We start from the raw sequence: 27,521 nt of genomic DNA, 5'->3' as shown, positions 1-27,521 counted from the left end.
TGAGCCTTACTTTCCCGAACTCACAGAATTGTTGAAAGAATAAGCAGGTCATCAACTCTTCCCAAACAGCCCCTAGACTCTATATCCTCCAGGAAATTCATCTTAATTAACTGAAGAGGGAGTGATAGTTGTTGTTTCAAGTTATAAACTCCCAGATGGATGGTCTTCATCTATCATTCCATGAAATGGAACACCAGTAAATCCCTGTGTGGTCAAAGCATACCTTCTACACATTTGTTTTTACAGATGTTGGTATTAAGTCACAGGCTGTTAAATAAAAGAAACTAAGTCTAAAAATACAGTAGGTCAAGAAATAGTATATATAGCATGCCTCCCCACCAAGTACCAAAAATATAACATCTGAAGCAGAAAACATCAACAGCCAGAATTAATTTAAAAAGCCCATAGTGGGGAAAATGCTAACTGTAGCATAAATTCAGTTTTCAAATTTTAAGTCCCAAAGAAAGATCTCAAGATTCTGGTGGGAATGGAAGTGGCTTATAGGAAATAGCAGGAAACTAAGAAAGGAGGAATCCCACAGATGAGCAAGACTGAATGAACATCTACTTTAAGAGAGAAAAGAGAGATAGAAACTATAAACCACCAAAAGCAAAGGCAACAAAAGCAAAAATAAACAAGAAGGGCTACACCAAACCGAAAAGCTTCTGCACAGCAAAGGAAACCATCAACAAAATGAAAAGGCAACCCCCTGAAAGGGAGAAAATATTTGCAAACCATATTTATCTGATTAAGGGGTTAATATCCAAAATATATAGGGACTTCCCTGGTGGTCCAGTGGCTAAGACTCCACGCTCCCAATGCAGGGGGCCCAGGTTCGATCCCTGGTCGGAGAACTAGATCCCACATGCTGCAACTAAGAGTTCAAATGTCACAGCTAAAAGATCCCGCATGCCACAACGAAGATCGAAGATCCCGAGTGCCGCAACTAAGAGTCAGCACAGCCAAATAAATAAATAAATAAATAAATAAATAAATAAAACTCAGACAATTCAATAGCAAAAAACCCCCAAACAATCCAATTTAAAAATGGGCAGAGCAATTATACTCCAATAAAGATGTTAAAAAAAAAATGGACACAGGATTTTTTTTTTTTGCGGTACATGGGCCTCTCACTGTTGTGGCCTCTCCCGTTGCGGAGCACAGGCTCTGGACGCACAGGCTCAGCGGCCATGGCTCACGGGCCTAGCCTCTCCGTGGCATGTGGGATCTTCCCGGACCTTGCATCGGCAGGTGGACTCCCAACCACTGCGCCACCAGGGAAGCCCCTGGACAGAGGATTTGAATAGACATTTTTCCAAAGCAGAAATACAGTTGCTCAACATCACTAATCATCAAGGAAATGCAAATCAAGACCACAATGAGATATCACCTCACACCTGTTAGAATGGCTGTTATCAAAGAGGTAACAAGTGTTGGTGAGGGTGTGTGGAAAACAGAACTGTTGGGCACTGTTGGTGGGAATGTAAATTGGTACAGCCGCTGTGGAAAACAGTATGAAGTTCCCTCAAAGAATTAAAAATACAACTACCATATGATCCAGCAATTCTACTTCTGTGTATTTATCCAAAGGAAATGAAAACACTAACTTGAAAAGATATCTGCAATCCCATGTTCATTGTAGCATTATTTACAGTAGCCAAGACTTGGAAATAACCTAAGTGTCCATCAATGGATGAATGGATAAAGAAGTCATGGTAGGGACTTCCCTGGTGCCGTAGTGGTTAAGAATCCACCTGCCAATGCAGGGGACATGGGTTCGAGCCCTGGTCCAGGAAGATCCCACATGCCATGGGGCAACTGAGCCTGTGCGCCACAACTACTGAGCCTGTGCTCTAGAGCCCGCGAGCTGCAACTACTGAGTCCATATGCCACAACTACTGAAGCCCGCGCACCTAGAGCCTGCGCTCCGTGACAAGAGAAGCCACCGCAACGAGAAGGCTGCGCACCACAACGAAGAGTAGCCCCCGCTCGCCGCAATTAGAGAAAACCTGTGTGCAGCAACGAAGGCCCAATGCAGCCAAAAATAAATAAATAAAAATTTTAAAACTGGGAAATTAAAAAAATTAAGTGGTTTACTTTAAAAATTAAAACTAGAGAGATGATCCAAAAGTCAGCAAGTCTCTGCTAATATAATGCAGGAATTTAATCAAATGTAAGTTTAAAAATAGTTGTTAGCATATAAAGCATAAAGAAGTAAACAAAAGTATTATTAATAAAATTTAAAGTTACACAGTGATGGGGGCTTCCCTGGTGGCGCAGTGGTTGGGAGTCCACTTGCCGATGCAGGGGACACGGGCTCGTGCCCCGGTCCAGGAGGATCCCACATGCCGCGGAGCGGCTGGGCCCGTGAGCCGTGGCCGCTGAGCCTGTGCGTCCAGAGCCTGTGCTCCGCAACGGGAGAGGCCACAGCAGTGAGAGGCCCGGGTACCACAAAAAAAAAAAAAAAAAAAAAAAGTTACACAGTGATGAAATCAATAACACTGAATTTATATGTCCCCAAACACACAAATGTTATTTTGTGTGTGTTTACTAGGCTTAGAGTGTGGTTGGGGATTATGTTCCCTCCTGCTCCAAAATTCTGTAAGGTAAGAAAAATTCCAACTGAAATATATACAGATACCAAGATACACAGAAACACTCAAATAAAAAAGAGAACTCTGGAAAATGCACATTCTCAAACCATTATGTGATAATTTTAGAAATAAATCATATATTATATAATTATATAGCCAGCCATAAAAAAGCATTTATAAAACAGTCTTTTTGAAAAACACTGAGATGAGTTAGAACTAAACAGAGAATGGATAAGAATATTTATCTCAACCACAGAGAGGACCTAAATTTATGAAAAAATATTGAAAAAAATGCCAGTGAAAATGAGTGTATTTGGGTATATAAAAATCTCTTCTGGGCTTCCCTGGTGGCGCAGTGGTTGGGAGTCCGCCTGCGGATGCAGGGGACACGGGTTTGTGCCCCGGTCCGGGAAGATCCCACATGCCGTGGAGCGGCTGGGCCCGTGAGCCATGGCCGCTGAGCCTGCGCGTCCGGAGCCTGTGCTCCGCAACGGGAGAGGCCACAACAGTGAGAGGCCCACGTACCGCAAAAAAAAAAAAAAAAAAAAAAAAATCTCTTCTACATTCCAAACAATAGTCAATAAAAAGGTAGCATAATAGGATAAATATTTGGGACATATATAAATAAAAACATACAACAAAGATAAGAACTTGATGTGTCCCCCTTGGCTCTCAAGATAGCACTTATATACCACAAAGAATCCCAGGGGTCCTTGGAGCATAGTTTGAAAACCACTTGCCTGGTTGGTCTCTAAGATCGATGTTGGTCTCTAAGATTGGTCTCTAAGATCAATCTGATCTTCATCAGATGCTTAATACTAGGGAAGACCCAAGACACAGCTTTGGTGCCAGTATTCCAAGAGTTCATGGGCAGAGTCAGGAAGTGACTTCTGGGATCAAATATGTCCAAACTGGAGAGTAAAATTCTGGGGGCAGGCTCATGAGTTGTCATGGTGATGGGAGGACGCTTGCAACTTTGAGAGAACATCAAATATTCCAATGGGAGGTACAGACTCTGATTATGTGGACTCCTGGGAGGTAGGCAGAACACCACCCAAACCTTTTACCATCCTGACATTCTGCTAACCAGGCCATCTCTGTCTTCTTCTATTACCGCAGGTTGCCTAAGGACCAACACCACCGAAAAAAGGGGTTGTGATCTCTTTAACTGGCAATTCTCCCCACAAGGACCCCAAAGGAAGAAATGGCAAAGAAGTGGTGGTTCAAAGTATAAGCTCTAAAGGGATGCCCCACACTACTTCCACTGGGTAACTTCAGACACTGCCTGGAAGCTCTCTGGGCTTCGGATCCTGGTCTGTAATGTGAGAATATTAACAGTACCTACCCTTATGGGGTTGTTATAAGAATTAAACATATGTAAAGATTGTACTGGGTTTAACCTATGGTAAAGCACTCCATAAATTTCATAATTTTTAATTAAACACAAGAGTAAAAAATATCACATATAACCCCCAAATCCAATAATTTAAGGATCGTTAAATAAACTATTCTACATTAATTGAACACATGGAATTCTTGAGAAAGTGTACAGGAAATAACATAAAAGGAAAGGAATAAAACCAGAATAGTAGGTACTTATGGATTACAATACAATATGTTTAGTCATGAGTATCAGAAGGGTTAAGAGAATATATCGATAACTACCCCCAGCTCCTTTTAGAGATTAGTGGGTGCACAATGTGACAGAGAATATGTTAGATTTACCCTCTGTGATGATCAAGTGTCCTGCACAAACAGGTACTTAAGTGAACTGCAAAGATCAAGATGCTGCTACTGGGCTTCCCTGGTGGCTCAGTGGTTGAGAGTCCGCCTGCCGATGCAGGGGACATGGGTTCGTGCCCCGGTCCAGGAAGATCCCACATGCTGCGGAACGGCTAGGCCCGTGAGCCATGGCCGCTGAGCCTGTGCGTCCGGAGCCTGTGCTCCGCAACGGGAGAAGACACAACAGTGAGAGGGCTGCGTACCGCAGAAAAAAAAAAAAAAAAAGATGCTGCTACTGATGAAGAAAAGTTCAGAGCTTCTTATCCTTCTCCCTCCCAAAGGGAAAGCAGCCTGGAGCTCACAGATGATCAAAGCTTTAACTGAGGGACTCACACTCTGGAGTCGAGCTGTCCTCAGACCTGTCTGGCCAGGACAATGTTGTTTTGCAATTAGCATCTGAATGCCTGTGGTGGGGCTGCTCTTTCCAGGGCACATGCCCCACTGCTCCCTAATGTCCCACACCTCTAAGTCACACTCAGTTGCATTCCTGGTCTGACCCCTGGGCTCACTGACCACAGGATTTCCCTTCCAAGAAGAGGTGATCAATAGCAGAGATGCTGGGGGGTCGATCAGAGAATGGGAACAATAAATCCTGAACATTTCATGACGCTTCTATGACGGCTCTCCGGCCAAAGGAAGGTGCGGTGGGTGTGCTAAAGGTGCAGCCTTTCAGAAAAGTGGTATAATGTCCAGCAATTCAGATAAACTGAAGAGAAGGAGGCAGAAGGCTGGAGGGTGAAGGGAGGGCAGCATGATGATGGAGATGTGTCCTGATGAGGTGTGTTTCCCCACTGTCCTCAGCAGGACCCTGGGTTTCTGGGTCCAAACACGGTAATGTGTTCCTCTACAGGGAGAGTGTCCCCGCCTATAAAGTCACTGATGGGCTGGTGATAGTAATCATCCCCTGTCCTCTCTCCTCCTCAGGGGAAAGAACTGTGGCTTGCTGGGTCAGCTCCTGGGGCTATGCTTTACTATGAAGACTAGGCTGAATGAGGGGAAGCTAAAAGAAGTTGGAGAGGTTAAGTCAATCATGATAATACAGAGCAGAGAGAGATGGGGGAGAAGAGACAAGGAAGGACAGAAAGACTGAGAGGGCTGCCAGTTGGGGAGGATGTGGGGAGGGGTTTCGGGATAAAAGGCTCCAGAACTCCTTTGAGGAATGAGAGACAGGGAGATGGGGAGAGAGGAAGCTTTCCTTTGTGTTATAAATTGGAGACTAAGATGCTTTTTTTTTCCTTTTTTCATTTTTTTAATTAGTTTCTGCTTTATAACAAAGTGAATCAGTTATACATATACATCTGTTCCCATATCCCTTCCCTCTTGCGTCTCCCTCCCTCCCACCCTCCCTATCCCACCCCTCCAGGCGGTCACAAAGCACCGAGCTGATCTCCCTATGCTATGCGGCTGCTTCCCACTATGTATCTACCTTACATTTGGTAGTGTATATATGTCCATGCCTCTCTCTCGCTTTGGGAGACTAAGATTCTTTAGAGATACACAAGCAAAAATTGAGTTTATTTTTCCATTACTTTGGACTAATGGATCATGCTTTTTTGTATGGAACACCATACCCTAAGAACCCTAAGGAGCCCAAGAATTATGTGGGTTACATTCATACCAAACCCATCTCTCCTTCACAGAGAAAGGTATGAAGGGGAAGAGAGAACAGGAGGGAATTTAGGATAAAAGAAGAGGAAATCGCTGCTTTACAACATAAACGAGAATTTCTAATGAAACAAGCTGAAATGAACATGTATGTGTATGAGAATGCTGGGCAGTGGACAGTAAGAGCTATGGCCTGCAAAGTCTCTAATTTCAAGATAGGTACTGAAGTTTCCTAAGTCGGAAACAAATAATTAAACAAATCCAGGGTCCTCATTATGGACAATCTGAGAGCTTCCCTGTGAAAATTTGGTAGTAGATCCCAAGAGAGATGACCCTACCTTGAATGAATGCATGCAAATTCCTACCAGCCACTCTTTCTGCTCCCTCATTCCCCAGGACCAGCATTGCTCCTTGGCTACAGTCTTAAAATGTACCCATCATTGTTCACATGAAACAACAGGTTACAGTGTTTTAACAACTATTGCTATGACTAAAAGTGTAGAGCAGTTGAAAAAATACTGAACAAAAACTGGCATCCTGGCTATTATCAAAAAGGCAAGAAATAACAAGTGTTGGCAAGGATGTGGAGAAAAGAGAACCCTCCTACACTGTTGGTGGGAATGTAAATTGGTGCAGCCACTATGGAAAAGAGTATGGAGGTTCCTCAAAAAGTTAAGAAGAGAACTACCATATGACCCAGCTATCCCACCTCTGGGTATTTACCCAAAGAATATGAGAACATGAATTTGAAAAGATATATGTACCCCAATGTTCACTGCAGTATTATTTACAATAGCCAAGATATGGAAACACCCTAAGCGAATGTCAACAGATGAATGAAGAAAATGTGATACGCACACACATATATACATGCAATGGAACACTACTCAGCCATAAAAAGATGAAATCTTACCATTTGTGACAACATGGATGGGACTTGAGGGTATTATGCTAAGTGAGATAAATCAGACTGAGAAAGACAACTACCATATGATTTCATTCATATGTGGAATATAAAAAATAAATGAACAAACTAAATCAAACAAAAACAAACATGTAAATACAGAGAACAGAGTGGTGGTTCTCGGAAGGGAAGAGGCAGGGTGAGGGTAAAATGGGTAAAGGGGATCAACTGTATGGCTACAAATGGAAACTAAATTTCTGGTGGCGAGCACACTGTAGTGTATACAGAAGTAGAAATATGACACTGTACACATGAAACTTACATAATACTGTAAACCAATGTCACCTCAATTTAAAAAAACCCAATAAGCATTCTTACAAATGGGAAAAGATTTTCTAAGCACAAAAGCAATGGAAGAAATCAGAAGGAAAAACTAAAATATGAAATGGCACACAAATTAAAAATGTTTCTGTGTCTAAATAAACTTAAACAGGAATCGACAACGGATGGAAAGTAAGATACAAACATGGCAAATGGCTAAAATCCTCAAAATATAAAGCACAACCATATAATAATTAACACAAAATCTCTTGCTCCCAAAAGAAAAATGGGGGATTAGCTAGTTGATTCAGAGATAAACTGTATTTTTAATAAATATTTAAAATTAATCAACTTTAATATAAATCAAAGAAATTCTAACTATAATGAGATTCATTTTTACCTAATTACATCAGTTGTTATATGCTCATTTTATACAACAGTTGTTATATGCTCATGTTATAATGGTTATATGGAAAACAGATACAAAATATATTTCAGTGATTTTAAGTTATTTTTCTGAATGTTTTAATATCTCAGAAATCAGGATAATTTCACAATTGCTAGCAAGTCAAGATTTAATTGGCAGCATTATTTGCTTTCTCAATGGTACATAAAATAATGATGCATATTAGATTCAGTAAAATCTTTAGTACTTTAGGTCCAATATAATATGATATACCAAAATATTAACAGTGGTTCTTGTTGGATGGTAGAATTATGGGTGATTTTTAGTTTCTTTTTTATACTTTCCCATACATGTCCAGTCTTCTAAAATGAATATGTATTTCTTTTATCAACAGACAATAAACAAAATGAAATCCAGTTCTAATCTTGACTTTGCTGCTTTATAGCCACGTGGTCATAAAATATTTATGCTATCTGTACCTCAGTTTCCTTATCTGCAAGATGGAATTGATAGTAACTTCTCTGCCCATCTCCTAAGATTTGTGTGCAAATGCTTTGTAAAATGTGAAGTGCCAATTCAATGTGTCAGTTAAATCTTGACACACGTATGACATCTGCTAACATGTGACATTTATCAATGTATTCATGGGATGCTTTTACTCTTTCACAATGCCTGTTCATCATCTTTGATGTTCGGTTATAGCTTTAGACTATAAGATGGTGATTCCCAGTATTTTATTTTTTGGATCTAATATAATTTGATTCAAAAGCTCTTTCCATGTAGAAAAAAAAAAACGATTCTGAAAACAACATCCAGTTCAGCACCCCATAGGTGTGCACACTGGCCAGGCCAAATCACATACCTGTCTGCCCAGCTCCTGAACCCCACGAGAGCCTTGTAGAATACCGCTGCACAGGTGCTAATCATGAACCACACCCAGGTCCAAAAAGGGGCGCCACTATGATCATCTCTGTTTAGTTAAAGTAAATAAAACTGTGTTGAAGATCTGGCCATCTACTTTGAGTGGTCCACCACTGAGGCGGGGCTGGGCATCTCTGAGTCTGAGCTTCCCAGACCCATACAAGCCAGAGTCACTTTCTCAGCTCAGACGCAGCACATCCCTGCATCTGATAGTGTTGTTCTAGACTTTTTTTTCAAGAGTTTTTCCTTATCTCATTTGTTTTCATTTGCACCTTTTTTTCCCTTTTTTGTTTTTATTTTTTATTTGGCCTCGACACCCAGCATGTGGGATCTTAGTTCCCTGACCAGGGATCAAACCTGTGGCCCCCTGCAGTGGCAACGTGGAATCCTAACCACTGGACCGCCAGGGAAGTCCCAGTGTTGTTCTAAATTAACGTTCCCCTTGCCTCCTTAAACCACCAGCAGGTGAGGAGGTCCCCCAAGGCAAAAGACAAGCACATCTCACCTCTATCCATTCTAGCCCTGCCACCGGCTTGCCTAAGTTTCAAAGCTCAGGGAGGGGCCTTCCCTAGTCAGCAACATCACAAGACAACAGCCTTCTAGACTCCAGAGTTCTCAAACTTTAACGTGGCTACAATTCACCAGGTGGTTTGTTGAAGAGCAGCTTCTAATTCAGGTAGTCTGGGGCTGGCCTGAGACTCTGCATTTCTAACAAGGTCCAAGGTGATGCTGATCCTGCTGATTCACGGACCCCTGTTTGAGTAGCGAGAATCCTTGGGGGTGGCCTCAATTTTCAACCCCAGGCCAACTCCTATCCTCCAGTGTGCCCCCTGGTCTGCCTCTATCAGAGCCATCTGGGGAAGTTTCTTAAAATGCATCAGGAGCTCTGAAAGGGGGATCCAAACACCTGCATTTTAACAAGCACCACACTCCCCTCAGCTGAGTTCTTATGGACAGTGAACCTTGGGAACCGCCAGTAGAGAATTCTAAACGTTCTTACTGGACCATACAGTTGGAAGCTGCACACCCTGCATGACCTTGGACTTAGGCAGAGGGGCTTTTACAGAACTGCACCTTGTACTGAGGGACGCTATGCTGTGCAGGAGCACGGGGTTCTCTTTCACAGCTGAGATGCAGTGGAGAAGACTACTCATCACATTATCTTGTCCCCTTCATGACAATCTATAGGAGAAATTTTTATTCACATCTAAAAAAGCTGGGTGTCTTCCAAGTAGCCAGCCTGGATTAAAGGAACCATTTAATGGTTGCCCTTGCCTCTTTCTTTCAACAACTGGAAAACTCACAGCCAAATCTGGCAATTATGTGGGCCCTTTTGACATATATCTCTGTGTATTAACAATTTGTGGCTTAACTGTCCTATCCTACTCATGTTTTCTCATCTCCCCAATGTCTTAAATCCATTAGTATCCATTTCTAGTGCACTGTGCACATATGTGCGGTAGGCATCCCTGCTGTTCACCAGGATCAAGGCTTATCCACTTCTGGACTTACTGGAGGAGTGTGGTTCTTTACATCCTTGAAGTTGGGTATAGCCATGGGACTTGATTTGGCCAATGAAACGCGTGTGGAGGTGACTTCTTGTCACCTCCAGGTGGTGGCCGTTTAATTGCAAGTGCTCCACTCTTCAACCCTTTCTGTCCCCTCCTGGGCTGTACTGGAGGCGTGAGCTGACAAAGAGCAGCCACAAGATAAAAGAATCCTGGAACACTGGGCCAACCCAGGAGACAACTGTCCTGGTAAAGCACCTCGCCTGCAATGGGCTTTGGGTGAGTAAGAAGTAAATGCTTGTGTTAAGCTACTGGGATGACAGGGTAGCCCAAGGCTTAAGGCTACCCTGACCATATCTATATGCAAATTATCTCATATCCTTTGTGGACAGAAGCTGAGTTATAAATACACAGGCAAACACAAAAAGAAATGCCTAACAAATGCCTATTTGAGAGAAAAAGATATTTACAGAAGATCACTTCTCTGAGTACTTCAAATTCATTCTTGTTTCAAGTCTGATCACCAGCCTCTTTCAGAATCAACTCCCTGAGTTGTGTTTTAATATTCTGCTCTTTCTATGCTGTGGTAAAATATACATAATATTTGTCATTTTAACCATTCATAAGTGTACTATTCAATGCATTAAATACATTCACATTGTTGTATAACCATTGCCACTATCTATATCCAAAATTTTGTTATCATCCCCAACAAAAATGCCATTAAATAAGCCTTCCCTTCTTCCCTCAGTCCCTGGTACCCTCTATTCTACTTTCCATCCCTATGAAATCTGCCTATCCTAAATACCTCATCTAAGTCGAATTGTATTTGTCCTTCTGTGTCTGGCTTATTTCACTAAGTATCATATTTTCAAGGTCCATCTGCATTGTCCATACATTCCATTGTATGTATGCATATTTTGTTTATCCATTCATCTGCTGATAGACACTTGGGTTGTTTCCACCTTTTGGCTCCTGTGAATAATGCTGCAATGAACACTGGTGTACAAATACAGGCATACCTCTTTTTATGGTGCTTTGCTTTATTGTGCTTCACGGCTATTGTGTTTTTTACAAACTGAAGGTTTGTGGCAACCCTGTGACGAGGAAGTCTATTGACGCCATTTTTCCAACAGCATTTGCTCACTTTGTGTCTCTGTGTTACATTTTGGTAAGTCTTGCAATATTTCAAACTTTTTCATTATTGTCGTATTTGTTGTGGTGGGCTGTGATCAGTGATCTTTGATGTTACTGTTGCAAAAAGACTATGACTCACTGAAGGCTCAGATGGTGGTTAGCATTTTTTAGTAATAAAGTATTTTTAAATTAAGGTATATACATTTTTTAGACATACTGCTATTGCACACTTAACAGACTACAGTACAGGGAAAACATAATTTTCATAGGCACTGGGAAACCAAAAGAAATTCATGTGACTCGCTTTATTGTGATATTCGCTTTATTGCAGTGGTCTGGAACTGGATTCGCAGCATCTCTGAGGTGTTCCTGTATCTGTTTGAGTCTCTGCTTTCAATTCTTTTGGATATATATTCCCTAGGAGTGGAATTTCTGGGTCACATGTAGTTCTATGTTTAAACTTCTGAGAAACTGGCCACAATGTTTTTTACTCTGCTCTGACTTTTAAATTAAACAACAGTTGCATGAAATCCTCAGTTGCATTTTCCAGAAAACTGTTGTTTGTGAGTATCACCCACTGTCCTATGCAATGTTTCCCATATAAAATCCCAAGAGGGAAATATTTTTGAGGATTGCATATTGGGAAAAGGTGTATGCTTCCTTTTGCCTACTAAGAATTCCAGTGTGGGGACGTTCCTGGTGGTGCAGTGGTTAAAAATCAGCCTGCCAATGCAGGGGACATGGGTTCAATCCCTGGTCCGGGAAGATCCCACATGCCACGGAGCAACTAAGCCCATGTGCCACAACTACTGAGCCTGCACTCTAGAGCCCGCGAGCCACAACTACTGAGACCGCACGTCACAGCTACTGAAGCCCATGCTCTAGGGCCTGTGGGCCACAACTACTGAGCCCATGTGCTGCAACTACTGAAGCCCGCATGCCTACAGCCCGTGCTCCGCCACAAGAGAAGCCACAGTAATGAGAAGCCTGTGCACCACAACGAAGGGTAGCCCCCGCTCGTTGCAACTAGAGAAAGCCTGCGTGCAGCAACAAAGACCCAACACAGCCAAAAAAAAGAATTCCAGTGTGGGTCATGACTCCGCCATGGACCCTGCAGCCCAATCTGAAGCTTGAATAGTCACTGGTGATACTCAGTGCTTACCCCCTGGGACCTCCTTTACCATTTCTGGACACACTGGCCTGACTTCAAATGGTCAGTGCCTATATCTTATCAGAAGGCTACTCTTGGGCCGTCCATGAAAAATCAGGACACAAGTACCTGGAAATTATATTTTTGTGCTTCCCCCACCCTCCAAGAGGCTTTTAACCAATTTCTGACTAGTGTGGGTGTATAAATACCCCAGCTCCCTTGCCTGGGGTAAGTCTGGTTCATGAGCTTTGTACTGTTCTCAAGCTTCCACTTGAGATTAAGGATCAGTTGCCCACTATGCTTTCTGCCTAATACCATACCCTATACTGACTGACTTCCCTTTCTTGTATCACTTCCTCCTTCACCTCCCTGTATCCCTTGAATCTGCCAATAAACTGCTTGCACTCAAATTCTTGGCTCAGAAGCTGCTTCTGAGGGAACTTCAGCTAAGACAAAGCTCTTCTCTACCAATTTCCTAGATCCAATTGCTTTCCATATTTCTGTTCTTCTTTTTTTCCTAGTTCTGAGGTTTTATTTACATTTTATGATTATTCTACTATATGCTTTCTTGTTATCTGTTACCTCAATGTCTTTGCAGAATAAAACATACTGGAACTAATTTTTAGAAGAAAAAACCATCATATAATACTACAATTAAAATACAAGATGTAAAGGGTTTATAGACTATGATCCAAATTTAGAAAAACACATATGTACATATGTGTGTCCATAGGGAAAAAGAATAGAAAGAAATGCACCAACCAACCAAGGACCTATTGTATAGTACAGGGAACTATACTCAATATTTTGTAATAACCTATAAGGGAGAAGAATCTGAAAAAAATTGATATATATGTATGTATAACTGAATCACTTTGCTGTACACCTGAAACTAACACAACATGGTAAATCAAGTAACCTTCAATTTAAAAAAATGACCAAACTGTCAACCATGGTCAGCTTTAGGTGATGTCATTACAGATGTTTTTTCTTCTTCTTTATTTTACAAAGAACATGAAGCTTCAGTTTCCTCATCTATAAAACAGGGATAATCACACTTCACACATATGAATCACATATCACATATATGAATTGTGTTGACTGAAATTGTGGTTAATCTATGCACTTAGCTGCATCACATATTCACATAATAACCACAGTATGTGCCTAATTACGTACCCCAATAAAGGGCTGCAAGCGCTGTTATGACATCAGCGATTAATGAAACAATTTAAGGACATGTGAGAAATGAGAAAGTAAAAATAAGCCCATACTTACATAGTGCTTTGTTCTTTTTAAAGAACATTCACTTATATGAACTCATTATCCCTAGCAAAAACCCTGCGAGAGGGGCAGGCTTAGGGGCAGGGTGGGGGAAGGAGACGGGACTAATATTTACTCAACAGCTACAATGTGCCAGATACCAAGGTGGGCACTTGTAGGTATCTCAGAAGAGAAGGATGGGGCTCAGAATGTTAAGGAACCGGCCCAACGTACAGGCAGGGTCAGTAGCTCCAACTCCAGACTCTCGGTCCAGGTTTCCTTCTATTCCATCAGGCTTCATGATTCTATTTGTGCCCCCGGATGACTGTGTGCTTACATGCCCACCCATCCACGACATCCGCGGTTCCTCTGGCATTGGTGTTCACCAGTCTTTACACACACTCTGCTCCTTCCTACGTCCATGGCCATGGGAAGTACAAACTGGGGGGCCTGTGGAGGGGGTGGGGAGGACTTAGCTCCCCAATCTCCCCCCAAAACCACCCCCAAATGAATAATCTAAATCAAAACCCTGTACCAGCTACACAGACGTAGCAGATTCAAGGAAAGTTCCACAGCAACCCTTCCCAATCAGTTTGCCCACCCCAAGTCCTCCCTACATAGAAATTCTGGAACTGTCTTTTGAGAAATGGGAGGACTTAGGCAATTCTGCTAAGAGAGTCCAGTGGAGAACTGGGCTGGGGGAGAGAACTGTGGAGGGTATTACTCTGCCCCCATCCCCGTCAGGGCCCGTGTTCTGGTCACCGTGGAGAATGCTATGAAAGTCTTTCTTACCAGATACCCAGTTACCGTGGTGTCATAATGGCCCACGGATGGGCAGGGCCGCCTGAAATGAGAGAGGGCTGCGGTGGCGAGCTGGGCAGTTCAGCCCAAAGCACTTCAGACGCAGCCCGTGTATCCGGAATCACGCCAGTCCTCTCCACCTTGCCTCCTACTCACCAGCTGGAGCCCTGGGCTTCTAGACTAACCCTGGGAAGTCTTTCTTGACCAATCAGGTCTGAGGCTGATCCCTGTTGTACCTTGTGCTCCTTCTCCTGGTAGAACGTCTACCAAAGGCAACCTTGCGTGGGAGCTTCAAAGAAGTCCGCCTTGTCACCGCCTCACGGACGAGCTCTCCTGGCAGCACAGGGGCTACAGCAGCCGAGCACCTGCGCGGCCCCCTGCCGGCCCTGCTGCGGCTCCGGTGCTCCGGCCGCCAGCCGGGAGCCGCTCCCTTTCTGCGCAGCCTTTCAAAGCCCCCTCCTCCGCTCCAGCTCTCTGCTTTCTTCAGAATTTCTACAGCATCTTTCCCAACCCCCTTATCACTCAAGGATGCTTTAAGCGTGAACAGTCCTTCGGAGTGTGGTGCAAAGACTCCCAATCTTTTTCCTTCTGCTGGTAATAAAGGCATAACTGACGGTAGCAATGAGACCCTCTTGCTCAAAAACTCTCAATAGCTTCCAATTGCCTCTAGATAAGCTCTAGCTCCTGAGTCTGTCCATGAAGTTCCCCCATCCATCCCATTAGCCAGGAGACTCCCCTAGCTTTCCTTCCACTACTCCCTACAGATCAGGGAGCTCACTGGACCCTGAACGCAATTCTCTCCTCCTCCGGAGTGTAAAGCACTTTTAGTTTCCAGAGCCCAGTCAGGCCAACACTTAGCGGTTCAGCCCATAGGTCCCTTCTCCCCACCCCCCACCTGCTTCCTCCTGGCAGAAAACAGTTTCCATCCTGATTAGCACTTTTGCCTCCTTACTTCCAATCTCGTTTTCGATCTATTTTTTCTCTCTGTTAAGTTTTAAGTCACGGACAGTCTCTTTAAAATTTGTTTCTCCCCCTCAGACCAGCGCCTCCTGCATGGTACTAGCTCAATTAATGTTTATAGGTTCCCGTCCCGATCTGTAAGCTTTCTCCCGAATGTTCCATGAATTCAAGCTCAGTCTCCTTAACTAGGAACACTCCCAGAGCAGAACGTCTCCAATTTAAGGATCACTCAAATTCCCTGGAGATTTTAGCACGCAGATCCTGACTCAAGTGGTCTGGGGAGGGGCTGAGACTGCATTGATAACAAGCTCCCAAGTGATGCTGACGCAGCTGGTCCGTGGACCTCACTTAAAGAAGCAGGGAGGCAATACCACCTTTGGATCAGGCAACAGCTCACATCGGTGCCACCTGGCCGAGCGCGGAGATGGATGAATGCAGGGCTGGGAAGCGCGGTCCCGCCCTTCGAAGCGCCGGGCCAGAAAAACGCCTGCGAGGCTGGCCGCCCCTCCGCCCTCCCGCAGGGCCCACTTACCTATGGTGGACACGACGGTGCCCACGAAGTAGAAGGCGCCGGTGAAGTCCCAGCGCTGGCGAACATTGTCCACGCGGATGCCGGCCTCGGTGGCCTCCTCGTAGTGCCGAAGGAAGCCGCGCAGCTCGTCGCGGCTCACGTTGTGGCGGCGGCTGAAGTTGGCCAGGCGCTCCTCCCAGCGCTGCTTGGCCTGGCGTTCGTGCGCCAGCTCCAGCGCCGAGAAGACGGCGGCGCCGCCCAGCAGGTAGAGCACGATGAGCGCGGCGAGCAGCAGGAAGCGCGCGTTGTCCTCGTTCAGGTGGGCCGGGCCGCAGCTGCAGCCGCAACCCCGGCCGGCCATGGCCGGACCCCCGGGTGCAGCCCCAAGCCGGGCGGCCGTAGCCGCCGGCTGACTGTCGCCCGGTCGCCCCGGGAGGTGGGGTCTCGGCCCGGCGTTCAGTCCGCCCCTGGCCGCGCGACAGCCAGCTCGCCCATGACCGCCGGACGCTCCTCCAGGCCACGCGGCTCCCGGGGCCGCCGCGTCGACCGCTCCTGCAGCGCCAGCCCCCCACGTCCGCCTCGACTCCCGGTTTCAAATCCGCATTTTCGCCGCCGTCCCCGCCCCCCTAGGAGTTCTCCTAAAAGCTGAAGAGCTGAGTGACCCGGCACAGAGTCCGCTTCTGCTTGGCACGAGGATGCGGCCGCTGCTTCCCCCTGATGTCCTGCCCGGCTCAGATTGGGGAGGGGGCGTGGCGCATCTTCAGGGCAAATTCGGGTGGGCTTGACCTTCCCCCAAAGCAAAGGTCTGGGGGCCTCGGAGGCTGACGGGTAAGCGGAGCCCCGCGGTCTCCGCGTCCTTAACCGTCGCTTCTCAAGCCGCGGACGTCTAGGACGCGGGCTCTCAGTCCGCTGGTGCTGGAAGTGCCTCCCCAGATGGAGCCGCAGTGCTGTGTCCCAGGCTCGGCGTCGCGCGGAACCTCGGGCCTCTTGGGTCACCGGCCCGGCTGCCGGCGCTTAAAGGCTGGAGCAGGTCCCGGGTGGGCACACGGACAGAGGGATTGCGCAGAGCGCGGTTCACGGGTTCCGACCTCCCGCCCGCCCCCGACGCTGCGCGGCGTCCGGCGGGCCGACTTGCTGGAGGAGGAGACCAGAAAGGGAGGTTGGAGTGACGGAGCGAAGTAAGTTAGGGGCCTCTCCCCCAGGCAGCCTTCCTAGCCTTGCCCGACCACACGCCCTTGGCTTCTGGATCCCGCGCGGGGGCGTCTTCCACCCCCACGTGTCGGATCCGCCCGCTCGAAGCGCGCGCCGCGAGCCAGCCCCAGCTCTTGGGGAGGCTGCCAAGGACCGGGGACTGGAGGAGCCCGCGGGCAGGAGACAGTGACCCCGGAGAGTTCCATCTCCCGCACCCCGGCTTGGCTGCCTCGGTGGGCTCCAGAGATCCTGCGCCGACAGGGCTCCGCTGAGAGTGCTTTACCCCACCCTAGCCACAGGCTCGCTAGCCAACCGCCGGGGCCCCTCCCCGAGACCCCGCCTTTCAAGGGGCGCTGGCGCCGCGCTCGAGTCTCACTCACCGGGGAGTGCCCCCTCCGCGCCGCTCTGTCAGGACTGCCCTCCGGGTCCCTCTCCGCGGGGAGCAGAGGTCCACGCCGCGCTCTGCCTTGCCTGGTCCGCGCGCTCCGACGCTGCAACAGGTGGAGCCGCTCGGCTGGCAGCAGCGGTGGCGACTCCACCCCGTCCTCCGCCTCCCGGCCGCGCGGAGCCGCCCCCAGCACTAGTCTCCGCCTGCTGATGCCCGGCTCCTTGCTGGGCCACCCGTGGGCTGCGGCGCTTCCATCCCGGACGCGCAGATCCCGGGAGTGGGTGCTCAAGAGGAGGGTCAGGTCAGGTGCTTAGCGGGCCTGTGTGGGCCCCTCCAGGGCCAGAAGAGGGCGCTCCGTCCCCTTCAGACACATCTCGCCCCCACCTGCGTACCCAGCCACACACTGCCGCTTCGGAATCACCAGCCCCTGGCATTTGGGAGTGAATATGAATACAAGAGGGAAAGATGCATGGGCATCTTCGAACTAAGAATTTCCTCGCCTCCCGAGAGTGACCCCAGGCTCAGAGACCACCCACCTATACTCCCCAAGAGCAGAGAATAAAAAAAACACACTTCCGGGTTCCAATACATCTGCCATCAGAAGCCCTGATGCTGCTAGGATGCCTCTCCCACTCCTCTCCCGTTATCCACCCCTGGATGGCCCTCTTTTATCTAGCCTATCGAGGACAAGCGTTTTAGGTGGCAGCGCTTACAGGAGGCGCATGTGTATACACACTGGGTGAGTCCTGCAATTACTCCCCCATCCCATTTTATTGTGAAAAATTTCAAACATAAAGTTGAAAGAATTTTATAGTGAATAGCCTTATTCTCAACGAACATTTTACTATACTTGCTTTATTACGTATCTATCTATCTCTCTTGCCATCCATCAACCCATCTTGTTTGGATTCATTTTGAAGTAAGTTGTAGACATCACTACACTCCCCCTCCTCACCCCACACCCCAACTTCTCCCTGCATATTACTACCTAGAGTTCAATACAACCCTATTTACTTCCAGATTTTTGGGGGGAGGATAAAATTTACAAACTATGAAATGCACACATCTTAAGTGTACCATTAAATGAGGTCTCGCAAATGCGTACACTCCTGCAAATTAAACACCTACCTATGCAGCCTCTCAACCAAATATTGTATGTCCCTTCCCAGCAAATCCCTACCCACATTCCTAGAGGAAATCACTGTTCTGGATTTTTCCGCCATCAACTTGTTTTCACTTTGTAGAACTTAGTCTTGCTTAGTTCTAGATCTTCATATAAATGGAATCATACAGTTATGTATTCTTTTGTGTAAAGCACTGTATCTCTGAGATCTATCCATGTTATATGCCTTAGTAATCTGTTCTTTTATTGCTACTTTATTGTTTGAATATTCATTCTCTTATTGATAGAAACCAGGGCTGTTAAAAATGTTTGCCATCATAAATAATAAAACTGTTAGCAACATTCTCGCACAAGTATTTGCGGATATATGTTTTCATACCTCTTGGGTAAATACCTAGGTGTGGAATTGCTGGGTCATAGGGATGGTGTGTATTTAATTTTATAAGAAACTGCCTAACATTTTTCCAAAGTAGCTATACCAACCAACAAGATGCAAGTCTTGGATGTCCCACATCCTTGTGAACATTTGGCAGTATCAGTCATTTTAATGTTAAACATACTGGCGGATGTGTAGTCGTATCTCATTGTAGTTTAATTTGCATTTCCCTGATGACTAATGTGCTTGTTGGCCATTCGTATATCTGTTTTTATCTTTTGAAATATTGTAAAATCTCTGTTGAATATACATTAAAAGATTTGTTTCTCTTTTTTACTACTGAACTGTAGGGATTCTTTATATAGATCCAGGATACTAGTCCTTTCTCAGATATGTATCTTGGAAATTCCATTTTCGAGAAGTCTCTGGATTGCCTAATTGTCTTCTTAAAGATGTTTTCTGATGTTTATGTTTTTAATTTTGGTGAAGCCCAATTTATCAATCATTTATGTTTGGATCTCTTTGTGTAATAAGAAATCATTATCTCCCTTAAGGTTGCATAAGTTTTTTTCCTGTAGAAATGTTATAGTTTTAGCTTTTGTACGTGGGTCAATGATTTATCTTAAGTTTGTTTCTATGTGGCATGAGGTAAGAGTCGAGGTATATTTTGTTTGTGTGGCTGTACAGTTATTTGAGTGTCATTTGCTGAAAAGACAAAAGTGAATTTATTAGAGGAATATGTATCCTGCTCATTATTTGTCCATCCTTATAAGAATACCACAGTATTTAGATTACTTGTAGCTTTATAATCGGTCTTGAAGTCAGGAAGTGTGAGTCCTCCAACTTTGCTCTTCTTTATCAAGATTTTCTTTGGGTATTATAGGATCTTACCATTTCCATAAAAATTGTAGAATCAGCCTGTTAATTTCATCAGAAAAAAACCTTGTGAGAACTTGATTAGGATTGTGTCAGATCTATTTTAGGGAGAACTGACATCTTAATTCATGAATGAGGTATAGCCCTCAATTTATTTCAGACTTAGCAAATTTTCATGTAGAGATCTTGCACATCTTTGTAAATTCTAAAGTATTTTGGTTTTTTGATGAAATTGTAAATGAAATATCAAGATCCTATTTTCCAACTCTTTGCTGTAGTATGTAAAAATACAAATGATTTTTACAAATTAACTTGGGTCATGCAACCTTGCTGAATTCACTCATTAGTTAAGTAGTTGATTCCTTTAGGATTTTCATTTATTTATTTATTTGTTTATTTAGGGCTGTATTGGGTCTTCATTGCTGTGCGTGGGCTTCCTCTGGTTGCGGTGAGCAGGGGCTGCTCTTATGTTGCGGTGTGTGGGCTTCTCATTGAGGTGGCTTCTCTCGTGGAGCACCAGTTCTAGGCGCACAGGCTTCAGTAGTTGCAGCACTTGGGCTCAGTAGTTGTGGCTCGTGGGCTCTGGAGCACAGGCTCAGTAGTTGTGGCTCACGGGCTTAGTTGCTCCGCAGCATATGGGATCTCCTGCATTGGGAGGCGGATTCTTAACAACTGCGCCACCAGGGAAGTCCCCCTTTAGGATTTTCTATGTAAATAACCATGGCATCTGAAATAGTGTTTTGCTTCTTCTTTTCTGATATTTACCTTTTTTTTTCTTGTCATGCTGCAATGGCTAGGACCTCAGTATAATATTGACTAGAAGTGGTGGAAGCAAACATCCTTGTCTTGTTCATGATCCTAGGGGAAAGCCTTTAGTTCTTCCACCGTTAACTACAGTGTGGGTTTTTCATAGATACCCTTTATCAGGTTGAGGAAGTTTCCTTTTACTTTTGTTTGAGTTTTTTTTAAAACATGAATGAGTGCTGAATTTTATCAAATGCTTTCCCTGCATTTAGTGTACCGATCATATAATTTTCTCCTTTATTCTGTTAAATATCTTGAATTTCATTTATTGCTTTTCTAATGTCAAGCCAACCTTGCATTTCTGGGATAAATTCCACTTGGGATTTCTACTCGTATTTCATTCTTCTAATTCCTTTTGGGTTTACTTTACTTCTTTTTACAACTTCTTACAGTGGATGGTAAGGTCACAAATTTTAGATCTTCTTTTCCAATGTTTGCATTTTTCAGCTATAAATCTCCATTAGCCCTGGGCTAGCTGCATCCTAAAAATTTTGGTATGCTGTATTTCTACATCATTTTGTTGAATACATTTTCCAATTTTTTCTTCTTTGACCCACAAATTATTTAGCTGTGTTAATTTTTTTTTTTGCGGTACACGGGCCTCTCACTGTTGTGGTCTCTCCCGTTGCGGAGCACAGGCTCTGGACGCGCAGGCTCAGCGGCCATGGCTCACAGGCCCAGCCGCTCCGCAGCATATGGGATCTTCCCGGACAGGGGCACGAACCCGTGTCCCCTGCAGCAGGCAGGCGGACTCTCAACCACTGCGCCACCAGGGAAGCCCTAGCTGTGTTAATTTTTTAAGTCTGTTTTTAAAGACAAATTATAACATTTTCAATGTGGTCAAGTGAAAAAAATGCACATCCTAAAAGTTAAGAATTATGTTTTGTCAGACTTTCTGAGGATTTCAAGCCCAGGACACAGCTTCTCAGATAGTTCTGAAGGACTGCTCTGAAGAGGGAGGGGAGGAGCCAGGGTATATAGGAGTTTTCCAGCAAAAACCAGGTAGCTGGAACACCAAAAGATTACTGGTAAAGAAAACTGGGTATCTCAAGTTGATGAATTTAGTACTTTTCTGTGTATGGGAAGATGCAACATCTGGGCTCACTGAAATCATTCCTTTGATATGCACCTGAGCTATCTAGGGCCAGTATCCTGTTCTTTCCCATCCTGAGTCCCCTCAGGGTGCACCACTGGGAGTGGCTGCAGTGGCTTGATGGCTGCCACATCTTTTGTTTACTGATAAGGCAGGCAGTGTTTTTCATTCACAGGTCAGAGGACCATATTTGGTATGTTTCAGTATTCCTAAATTTATTGAGACTTGTTTTATGGTCCAGAATATGGTCTTAGTGAATGTACCATATGCATTTGAAAAGAATATGTATTCTGCAGTTGTTGGATGTAGTGTTCTATAAATGCCAATTATGTCAAGGTTGTTGATAGTGTTTTTCAGATCTTCTGTCTTTAGTGACATTTGTTCTAGTTATTCTAACAATTATTGAGAGTATTAAAATCACCAACTATGATTGTCAAATTGTCTATTTCTCCCTTTAATTATGTCAATTTGTGTTTCACGTACTTTGAAGCTGTTATTTAATATAAGCATTTATGATTATTGTATCTTCCTGATGTAGTGACCCTTTTATTTTTATGAAATGTCTGTCTTTATCTCTGGTAATACTCTTTGCCTTGAAGTTTATTTTGTCTGATATTAATCTGGTTACCACAGGCTTCATTTACTTAACATTTGCATGGTATCTTTTCCATTTACTTTTAACCTATCTCTGTCTTTATATATATTTAAGGTGGATTTGTTACAGACAGCATATAGCAGTTCGGTATTCTTTCTTTCCATTTTTCTGGTCAGTTCTGACAATCTCCACATTTTAACTGATCAGATAAACAATGTCCATCACTTCTGTGATGAGGGAGATATCCCATATCTATGCTGTTCTATAAAGTGGTCCATCGTGGTGCTACTGGGCACTTGAAACGTGACTAGTGTAAGTAAGGAACTGAATTTTTAACTTTATTTGATGTTAACAACATATTTAAATATCACATGTGGCTAGTGACTGCTGTATATAATTTATGATGGAGAAATTCTGGATTCTGTTCCTCTAAAAACAATACTTCTTAAACAGGCAGTAAACTTGGCTGAACTCAACTGCAAAATTATCTCTACAGTGGGAAGTATCTCAAATTCTAGTTCAGTTCTTTTAGCCTTAGCCACGCACGCACAGTTCAGCGGTCAGCCAGAGATTTGAGCAGAGTTTACAAACACATTGGGAATCCCCACTCTGGCTCTTTCTTCTATTATTTTCCTCTTTACTCTCAGAGGCTGTAGATGCTCCAAACCCTGTACTCTGGATCTCCAAGCCAAGAAGACTGTAGCTTTCCCACTGGTGGTTTACCTGCCATGCGTAAACCTGACCTCAGACTAAAACCTGACCTCAGGCCCAAAGTGGTGAAAAGACAGGAAGCTCACCCAGTGGAGTGCCTTTCTTTCAGTTGTTGACTCTCTTCTGCCTGCTTTTGGTTGCTTTCAGTAGCTGGTATAAGCTCCGCCCCAGAGCGTATACTTTTATTTGTGAAAGAATTGGTTCAATAGGAGCCATTTGGCGCTGCCAGAAACCGGAAGTTACGTGGTTTCCCCACAACGTTTGATAATGAAATTTTCAAACATACACCGAAGTCGAAAGAATTTTAGAGTCGCAATCTAGATTGTACAACTGAATTTTTCTATACTTTATCATGTATCTATTCGTCCTTTAATACACCTTATTTTAAAGCATTTCAAAATAAACTGCAGACATCAATACACTTGCCCCTAAATACTTCAGTATATATATATAAGTAGAGTTCAGCTCCTGATTTTTTCTTCTTATGTAGAATTTACAGACAATGCACATATCTGAGCTTGTACATTCTTTGAGTTTTTAAAAAGCAGCTTTATGGAGCTATAATTCACATTCAATAAAAATGACCCATTTGGTGTATAATTCAAGGGGTTTTGTAAAGTGTAACCAATGCCACAATCATGCTAGGAACATTTCCATCACCCCTAAAAGTTCCCTTATGCACTCAATCCCCTCTTCCCACAGCTGCACTTATTTTTAAGGCCACCCAGTTCTGCTTTGGGCAGGGGCTGGGTGCCACACCAAGAACAGGAACTAGAGACCCAGGGGAGAGGTCATCCACTGCCAAGTGTGTCCTGGAATGCCAGAGAAGACTGGAATGGCAGAGCAGAACCAGGGCTAGGCTGGGCTCTTCCTATGTGCTTCCTCCCAGGTTGTTTCTAGAGAGGTGTTAAGTGGCTGAGATCACACAGTTCATTCCTCTCTCTTAAGGAAGATTCTGCCAGTCCAAGCACAAGTAAAGATGCCCATTTCTTGAGGCTATTGTGGTATCAGAGGCGTTCAGGAAGCAGGAGCTCCCTCTGTCTTCAAGAAGGCAACTGTAGGCAGTTCACAGATCTCTTTGCGCCTCAGTTTCTTCATTTGTAAAATGGACTTCCTCTCAGGGCCGAAGGGTCAACTCACATGTGGGGTTCACATGAACATAGACTCCCAACCCCACCCTCAGTCCCAACTCAGCCTCCACGAGGACCCCTCTTTCCCAGAGGCAGGAGGCAACATGGATCCGTGCTTTCAGGGCAGGAAGTATGTGGGTCAGCTCTGCAGAGTTGTTCAGGGCGCGTTTGAGAGCCTGGGTCCCCAGACAAAGACTCCCTTGAAAATAGAGCCCCCGCCTCTGGAATCCAGAGGCCTATTAGCCACCCTGCTGCACCCAGGACTCTTCAATCTACCCCCGTCTGTCAGAAAAACCTGCCTTTAGTAGTGGGTGGCGGAGCAATATTTGTGGCAAGTAGCTAATTTTTCAGAAGGCATGCGTTTTATTTTTTACACTTGAGTTACCATTCTCTAAATGTCCCAGGGAGAGACTGCCAGTTTGGTACTTACCAAGAATCCTTCCAATTTACATCAGAAGGAGCTCCATTTCATTTGATTCTTACAACAATCCCACGAGGCAGGAAGGATAGCTATTAGCCCCACATAACAGATGAGAAAATGAAGACTCAGAGGCATCACATGACTTGCCTAAGGTCTCATGGGCGGAGGGAGCACAGCTGGGGCTAGACAATTCTAATGAGGAGTGTCACCGCTCAGGCTTTGGTAAAACCTCAAGTCATCCCCCAGGTGACCATCTGTCTTCATTCAGAGTGGGTGAACTAGCAAACCTGGGAAAGAATACATTTTAGATCGTAACCCTGAACCCACTCACACAAATTGAAACAAAAATAACCTTACTTTGTGCTACACACAGATAATTTCTATAATCTTTCATTTAAAAGTGCTGGTCGGGCCTCCCTGGTGGCGCAGTGGTTGAGAGTCCGCCTGCCGATGCAGGGGATACGGGTTCGTGCCCCGGTCTGGGAGGATCCCATATGCCGCGGAGTGGCTGGGCCCGTGAGCCATGGCCGCTAAGCCTGTGCGTCCGGAGCCTGTGCTCCGCAACGGGAGAGGCCACAACAGTGAGAGGCCCGCGTACTGCAAAAAAAAAAAAAAAAAAAAAAATAAATAAATAAATAAATAAATAAAAATAAAAGTGCTGGTCATGACACCCTAAATTGATTCATGATTCACTAAAGGGTTGTGACCCGAAGTTTGAAAAATCACTGCTTTAGAACACTCAAGTTACAAGGGTTCACTTATATAACCAGCTTTTTTGAGAAATTTGGATTTTAAAATGTCCTTCTTGGTTTCCTTTTGCTTTTATTTATTTATTTATTTATTTAAAAATTGAAGTATAGTTGATTTAGAATGTTAATTACTGCTATACAGCAAAGTGATTCAGTTACACATATATACCTTTTTTAAAAATATTCTTTTCCATTATGGTTTATCATAGGATACTGAATATAGTTCTCTGTGCTATATAGTAGGACCTTGTTGTTTATCCATCCTATATATACTAGCTTACATCTGCTGACCCCAACCTCCCAGTGCATCCCTCCCCCAACCCCCTCCCCGTTGGCAACCACGAGTCTGTTCTCTATGTCCGTGATTCTCTTTCTGTTTCACAGAGAGGTTCATTTGTGTCATATTTTAGATTCCACATGTAAGTGATATCATATGGTATGTGTCTTTCTCTTTCTGACTGATTTCACTTAGTATGATAATCTCTAGTTGCATCCTTTTACTTTTAAATAAAATCTGCATGCTTGCACACGTTCTTTAAGAACAAGGCATACTGGCACAATATTAATACTTCACCTAGAGAGACTTCTTGTTCTGGATTGGACCTCAGGCATCTTCCACTTGTCTTTGGTGAACTCTGCACCTGGCCCCCCCTCAGCAGGGGCAGTCCCTGATCTGGGGTGCTTGCATCATGGATGGACACATGACTCAACCTGACCAATCAGATGTGTCAGGGGACTTTGGCCAGCACTGTTGGGAAAGAAGTATCTTGTTTTCTCTGAAATGACGAGCCGGATATAATATGGGATCCTGGAGCGTGCGGTGGTGGTGAGGGAGTGGGAATTTCAGCCTCCAGGTGGAGAGAGCTTGCTTGAGAATGATGTCCAGAAACTGGAAAGCAGAGCTGAGACTCGAAGGTAGACTTGGTTACATTATGATCCTCTCGCATTTGCTAGACTCGTGTTAAAAGTCTCTTTCATTGCTTAAGCCTAACTAATCTGGCTTCTGTAACTATAAAAGCATCCTAATGTAGTCTTTCATAAAAATATTAATAAAGTATTATTAAATAACAAATATTTACAGAGGCTTTTTTTTTTTTTTTTTTTCGGTGGTACGCGGGCCTATCACTGCTGTGGCCTCTCCCGTTGCGGAGCACAGGCTCCGGACGTGCAGGCTCCGCAGCATCTGGGATTTTCCTGGACTGGGGCACAAACCCGTGTCCCCTGCATCGGCAGGCGGACTCTCAACCACTGCGCCACCAGGGAAGCCCTACAGAGGCTTTAAAATTTTAGTAATGTCAAGTATCTGAAGAAAACAAAATCAGCATTCAGCTGTCATAATGTTAATTTCTAAAGAACCTATGAACACAGAGCCACCCAGATCACGCACAGTGGCATCATCTGTGTCCTTGGGGCCACAAAGGGACACACACTAGTTCTGTGACCTTGAACCTTACTTTCCCCTCTTACAAAATGAGGTATAACCTGCCCCACATGTGATGACGTATATAAAGTTACCTACTATCATATCCCATAATAAATTCCCTACAGATGCAATTTCTCTTTTGCCTTTCCCTTCTGAGAGTCTCTTTGTGAGTATTAAGAAAACTGGCCGTTGCAATGGGGCTTTCCGAAAACCTTGCTACAAAGGGAAGAGGAGAAACTGAGCCAAGTGCCTTCTACTGATTAACATTAATCAGACTGCAGTTTCAGTAGAGCTTCTGGTAGACCTAAAGAGAATAAAGTGTAATTTATACACAGCAGTTGGATTCTGCGCTGAGGGACTTGCTTGGAACTCTGTTGTAAAAACTGGGCTACTAATCGTACCCAGATTTGCAATGCTTTGGCCCTGTGACTACTCGTCACACCTCCTTAAATATATGAGGCGCCCTCATTTCAACACATCCCTGCTCCCCACTTCCTGGGCTGCCTCTTGCCCTCCCCGCTCCAGCATCCTCTACGCTGGCAGTTTTCTGTGCTTTAGATCTACTGAGTCAGTGGAAACGCCAGGTTTCAGAGAACTGAAGAGAACATACTTAACAAGGCAAAGTTTTCAGCCATCGATGTTCTCTCTTGAAAGGAACTGGCTCCACTGCCAGGTTCTGGCTTTAACACTGCAGTGGCTCAGCCCTGCACGCTAAGGCGGCATTTAGTGGCTGATTTTGTGCACTGCCAGCAGGTTCTGTCTCGCCAACCGTGCACTG

At 44.6% G+C, this 27,521-nt stretch overlaps 1 protein-coding gene and 1 long non-coding RNA gene across 2 annotated transcripts in view; one reads left to right on the top strand and one right to left on the bottom strand.

Annotated features, from left to right (window-relative positions):
• Positions 1-16,224, bottom strand: part of KCNK13 (potassium two pore domain channel subfamily K member 13) — a gene marked incomplete at its 5' end in the record, with an annotated part of 123,080 nt that extends 106,856 nt beyond the window's left edge. The window contains one exon of the mRNA XM_082619940.1: positions 15,885-16,224. Coding sequence (XP_082476066.1) covers positions 15,885-16,224 — 340 coding nt within the window. The remainder of the gene's footprint in view (positions 1-15,884) is intronic.
• The window catches only part of LOC309802031, a 622,798-nt gene that overhangs the window by 264,000 nt on the left and 331,277 nt on the right, over positions 1-27,521 (top strand). The window lies entirely within an intron of this gene.

Source organism: Mesoplodon mirus (assembly GCF_964341445.2).
Source record: "Mesoplodon mirus genome assembly, chromosome: 4".
In the NCBI taxonomy this organism is placed as follows: domain Eukaryota; kingdom Metazoa; phylum Chordata; class Mammalia; order Artiodactyla; family Ziphiidae; genus Mesoplodon; species Mesoplodon mirus.
The sequence above is the reverse complement of the archived record's forward strand: the minus strand, read 5'-3'. Positions and strand labels throughout refer to the sequence as shown.